At 32.7% G+C, this 5,707-nt stretch overlaps 1 protein-coding gene across 2 annotated transcripts; it reads left to right on the top strand.

Moving 5' to 3' along the window:
• The first annotated feature begins 1,127 nt into the window (after window positions 1–1,127).
• On the top strand, window positions 1,128–4,765 carry LOC110607022 (RHOMBOID-like protein 1). Of its 2 annotated transcripts, none has more exons than XM_021746071.2 (6): window positions 1,128–1,534; window positions 2,137–2,300; window positions 3,105–3,268; window positions 3,374–3,633; window positions 4,020–4,146; window positions 4,481–4,765. In XM_021746071.2, the coding sequence occupies exons 1-6, from the start codon at window positions 1,356–1,358 to the stop codon at window positions 4,601–4,603; spliced, it is 1,017 nt and encodes a 338-aa protein (XP_021601763.1). In that variant the 5' UTR covers window positions 1,128–1,355; the 3' UTR covers window positions 4,604–4,765. The 2 variants fall into 2 exon arrangements, with proteins under 2 accessions (XP_021601763.1, XP_021601757.1); XM_021746065.2 differs by having other exon boundaries at window positions 1,131–1,708.
• The last annotated feature ends 942 nt before the right edge of the window (window positions 4,766–5,707 follow it).

A 5,707-nucleotide genomic window follows, 5' to 3' on the forward strand; every position in this document is an offset into this window, starting at 1 on the left:
AAAATTAAATTTTAAAAAATAAAATTATCAAGTATTTAAATAATTAAATATAATTTAAATATTTAAAGGTATTATAAATAATTTTATTATTTTTCTCTTTTCATTTTTATATATAGTATAAATAAAATATTTTAAATTTAAAGTATTTTAAATATTAAAAGACGTGTAAAATGTTTTATTTTTTTTTATGAAACATACACATCTTACATGTGTACAACAACTTCCTTCTTATGCACTGATTCTGTGGATTGGAAACTTGTGAATTGTCCTTTTGTGTTGATTTATTTCTATAACTATGGTTTGTGATGTAACCTCTTTCATAACGCCACCACAAATTGATTATTTTGGAAGCGCAATGTTTTGCCATAAGTCAACAAAAACTAAACTTTGCTTATAAAACATTACCTCAAATTCATATTAAGCTTTTTTAGTTTATTTTAATTTTTTAAATGCAAACTAATAAAAGAAAAACTCCTTTGTCTCTTTTGAGGGGTTTCAAAGTCATCTTTTGCTTCAACCATTGGATTTGCTTGTTCGTGTTATAGAAATTGTTGTAATTTAGCACCATAAGCAAATAACTAAAATTTAATATTTAATGGAAAGATCAATTTCTTTATGTCGGTTAAAACATTTTGAGTAAATTTAAAAAGTTTTAAATTTTAAAAAATATATATATATATATATATATATATATATATATATATATATTTCCACTAACGTTTAACACAACTTATCTTTAAATCAGACCAAATCCTTGAGGAACAATTTTTTCAATGACAGGACATCACTAATGCCTTGTAAGAAACCCGAACAAAAGATCCCACAATTGGACGTCTAGGAATGGGATCTTATTTGTTTTGGACACATAGAATCCTTGCAAAATCAGAAACTTAACAATATTAAAATATTATAAATTATAACTTTCTCAAACAAAATAAACGAATTTAATTCATTTATTTTGATATAAATATTTGTCCGTAATTAAATTAGGCGGTGGGCTATTAGAAAAGAAGAAACCGAATTCGAGTCTAAAGGTAAAATAATAGTGTTTTATTTGTTTATTTACTTTAACCGTTGAATAGGGCTAAGTTAGTGTTTAATGCCTACGAAAAGTAAGAAATAAGAATATAAGCAAAAGAAAACTCAAATCTTAAATTCACTCCTTATTACAATTACTACATTTCCTTTTTCCAGATTTTGTATGTTAGATTACCGAGCTAAACGCCGTCCTCCTTCCCTCTTCCTCCAACTCCCATCTCTCCCCCTCTCTCTCTCTCTCTGTCGACCGTTTCTCTTCACATTCTGTGATCTCACCTTTAATGTCATAGTGTTAGCTAAGAAATTGATTCTTGATTATGGTGGGGGAAGAGCTGGCACACAATGCTGTGGAGATCAAGGTGCATTCCCAGATGGGGGACAACGACGTGCACCCGGTCGGTTCATCATCTAAGCTATTGCCCAAGAGATCAGGGCAGTCGCCAGCTGTGCCTTCTCGTCAGCAGGTGCCATCCGGCAATTTCAGCCTTTTCAGGCGGTGGGTATCATGGTTGGTGCCGCTGTTTGTCGTAGTCAATATCGTTATATTCTTTATTGCCATGTATGTTAATAATTGTCCGAAGAACTCCGAATCTTGTGTTGGCAAGTTCCTTGGGAGATTCTCGTTTCAACCCATCAAGGAAAATCCCCTTCTTGGTCCTTCCTCTACCACGTGAGTGCATTCCTTCTTGCTATATTTGATGTCTCCCTTGGAAGTTGCTTTGAAACTTTGAAGATGTTGCATAGTGGGATTTGATTAAATGTCATGCATCTGAATATTTGATTCTACACTGCTTGTTCTTCGAATTCGTAGTGGGTGAATATTGGAGTTTTTTTTTTCTTTTCTCCCTCGTTGGACAGAAATCCCAATTTCAATGAAATTTAGTTGCATTAACCTCTCTATTGAGTTAACATGTGCTTCCTATTGATTTTCCTATGTATGTGTGCACTTAAAGTTGTGCCGTATAATGTTTTCTGGCCGACTGTGCTGCTTAAGGATGACGCGTTCTTCTGTTTTTTGGTTTGGGTCTGTGTAAAGCAGAGATTTTTTTTTTCTTTGGGGGTCTAATATGTTCTGGTGTTTGTTTATTAATTCTTCAGATTAGAGAAGATGGGAGCTCTAGATGTGGATAAAGTAGTGCATGGGCACGAGCCTTGGCGTCTCGTTTCTTGCATATGGTTACACGCTGGGGTGTTTCACATACTCTCGAACATGTTAAGTCTTCTATTTATTGGAATTCGCCTCGAGCAAGAATTTGGGTTTAGTATGCACCTGGTTTCTCAATTTCACCTTTGTTTTTATGTTGTCATGTCTCTTATATGAAATCTGCTTCTATTACTTTTCTATTAATTGCAACCTTCAGAAAAAGGTGTGTGTAGTGTTGTACAGCAACAAATATGACCGTACAAATACTACTTATTTGTTCTTGCTGATGTATGCAAGAATTAATGGTAGTTAACTTGTTTGGTCTTTGAAAAAAAAAAAAAAAAATTGTTTGAAATACTGAAAATAGTAATGGAAAGTTTACTAGGTTCATTGAGCTTATGGATCAAGATGAAATAAACTTAATTGTGTACTCCACTGAATTGAAATGCTGAAAATATATCCTATTGTTGCCTGTTGTTTACTTTGAGTCAGAAGGTTTTGAAGAAATTATATGATATTTACAGGCATGTGAACACCTGTCAGTCTGACCCTGTGATGGTAATTTTGGATTTGCATCTGTAGAATTTTGTTGATAAAAAATATATATCCAATCAATCATACTTCGCAAATTTAAAACTTGAACCTTGCTCAGAAACTTTAGGAAATGAACATATTAAAAGGGCTTGGCTGTTTAAGGCTGCAGTCACACATATAAAGAAATCTGTGCAGCAGACCAGCAGTTGAGTTCATGGATGTTTTTATGGATGATAATTTGAAAAAGAAGGGGTGGGGGTTTGGGATGGCAGAGGGATTCTTTGAACCTATGTATAGAATCTTTTCTTTTTTTCTTTAATCTTTGGGCGAAGATCAGTTACACTTCTGCACAAAAAATAATTTCTTTCTCTTATTTGCATTTTTACAGTCAGAATTGGGTTGGTCTATGTCATATCTGGTTTTGGTGGGAGTTTGTTGTCAGCTCTTTTTATTCAGTCAGGTATCTCTGTTGGTGCATCTGGTGCACTTTTTGGCCTACTTGGGGGTATGCTTTCAGAGCTGATTACAAACTGGACAATATATGCAAATAAGGTAAGTTCAATTGATCTGAATAAAACACAATTTTCTTGTAAATATTTCAGCCCCCATGAAGAAGTCAAAATTTATTATTGAACTAAAAGCTGAATTTTTGTGTAGTTGGCGGCATTGTCGACCCTTGTTTTAATCATCGTAATAAATTTAGCTGTTGGAATCCTTCCCCACGTAGACAACTTTGCCCATATTGGAGGATTTCTTTCTGGTTTTTTGCTTGGATTTGTGTTGCTAATTCGGCCCCAGTTTGGGTGGATTAACCAAAAGGCTTGTCCTCCAGGGTACATTGCACCCCCGGTTAAATCTAAACACAAGACTTATCAATATGTACTGTGGGTTTTCTCTCTGGTACTATTGATTGTTGGGTAAGTTGATTGTTTCGTTTGGCATTCCCTTTTTTTCCTTATTATTTGTGGTAGTATTTGCAATGGATTCATCTCTGTGAATAAAGAAGTTCCTTCTTACATTGGAAGAAAACATTAGCGGTGTGGTTAATTAGATTTTCATATGATTATTGCTTGGATCTTTTTACTATGCCTGGTCACCTTGGGGCAGACTGTATAATTGGTTGTGACTGATTTTCCAATTAATTATGTTGCCAAAAAGAAATGATTGAGAGATGGCTTGATTAGTTGTTGTTTGTCGCATATTATTGAGAGCATTTATCTCGACAAATTCATAATAATTTTATGACTAGCTTCGTTATAATATTCAGAAGTTATCTTAACTGGCATTCTATAACTTTTTCCAGATTTACTGGTGGGTTGATTGCACTCCTTCGAGGGACAGATTTGAATAATCAATGTTCTTGGTGTCATTATTTGAGCTGTGTTCCTAACTCATTATGGAGCTGCAAGTCAGATAAAGTTTATTGTGAGGTAACTGATATCTTTACACTCTTTACTTACATGTTCATCATTGGTTCATATGTGTTTTTCACATCGGACAAAGGCCAAAGAATCAGCTATAGGGAGGAAAAGGCTGTTATTGAAAGTTCATATAGGAATTGTTTAAAATGATCCCACCTTCTAAAGTTGTTTTTCTTAACTAGAAGAAAATTATTTGTTGAGATACGGAAGGTGATATGTGGCCAACCTGCATTCGCCAATGTGAATGGGTTCTAATTGTTCTTTTTATGTCAGTTCAACCTCTGATGGAAGATTATCTGTAATTATTTCTCATTTCTTGTTATCTATTTGTTTGTTTCTCCAGTCGAGTGAGTTTGGGAATCAGTTCAACTTGACATGCTTGAGCAATGGGAAAAGCCGCATCTATCCACTGTCAGATGATACCTCTTCCCAGGTTCAGCAGCTATGCTCTCAGCTTTGTAGTTGATGTGCACATATTGACAAGAGAGAATAGAGTGTTGGTTGAATCGTATTGTTTAAAAAAATTGCTGTATATGATTCATTCTGCATCTTTAGCCGCCGAGTAATGAATCAATTTTATGAAAATTACTATTTTTTTTTCTTAATAAATTGCTTTCTGCATTTCAAATTGGGTAACTCCCATTAGAAAGGAAAACATAGTCTGAATTGTGCTTTGCACTGTTTTTAAGGATTATCTAATAACTCTCTAGGATTAAACAGAATCTTTTGAGATCAGAACAATAAGTTATTTAATATAATTCAGTACAGAAAGGTAGAATAGGAGAGCAGAGATCTCTGAATTGTACAAACAAAGTCTATTTATAATCGTAGAAAAAGAGATGTTGGAGCTGTTTAGAAAAATCAATAGAATGGTTTAAATAAAAATCTTTCAACTGCTATAAACAGTTTTGATTTAGTAGTAGATAAGGTTCAAAAAATTAAATAAATAAAAATTAAAAATTCTACAGCTCTATTATTCGCATGCGTAGGGGTGAATCAATAGATTTGAACTAAAATTAGTTTTTCGGTACAAGTCTGTTTGCGCGAGTCTTGCTTCTCTTACTTGTCCTTTACAAGTCTAAAAACGAAAATCGTTTATGAATTAAAGGAAAAGTTTGTATTTTTTTATATATGAGATAAAAGTTTTTTAAATATAGAATTTTACAATAATCTCCACATATCTCAAAAGATTTTTTTTTGCTGAGTTTAAGTTTTAAGTGAAAATGCTTTAAAGTTTATGTCTTTAGGATATAAACTAGTCCTAGATAGGGGTATAATCGAATTGAGTCGAGTCAAGTTTTATAAAGTTTAGGCTCGTTTATTAAAAAATTTTATAAACTCGAACTTGAGCTCTATTCAAAAATTAAATACTATAATCGAGTTCGATTCATGAAAAACTCGTTTAAACTAATAACGAGCTTAATTGAAACTTGAACTCGAAAACTCATTTAAAATAATAACGAGTCTAATTCAAGTTCAAACTCGAAAACTCTATTAAAAAACTCATTAACAAAATTTAATTAATTTAAAATTTTAAATATTAAAATTTTAAACTAAAAATTCAAAAAAG

This window comes from Manihot esculenta, chromosome 2 (assembly GCF_001659605.2).
Source record: "Manihot esculenta cultivar AM560-2 chromosome 2, M.esculenta_v8, whole genome shotgun sequence".
Classification (NCBI taxonomy): domain Eukaryota; kingdom Viridiplantae; phylum Streptophyta; class Magnoliopsida; order Malpighiales; family Euphorbiaceae; genus Manihot; species Manihot esculenta.

What these genes read in the sequence shown, in the direction of transcription:
- LOC110607022 (XM_021746065.2), top strand. Translation starts at nt 1,356, where the DNA reads ATGGTGGGGGAAGAGCTGGCACACAATGCTGTGGAGATCAAGGTGCAT. An exon ending in GGACAATATATGCAAATAAG is followed by an intron (nt 3,269 to 3,373) that starts GTAAGTTCAATT and finishes ATTTTTGTGTAG; the next exon opens with TTGGCGGCATTGTCGACCCT. An exon ending in CAGATAAAGTTTATTGTGAG is followed by an intron (nt 4,147 to 4,480) that starts GTAACTGATATC and finishes TTGTTTCTCCAG; the next exon opens with TCGAGTGAGTTTGGGAATCA.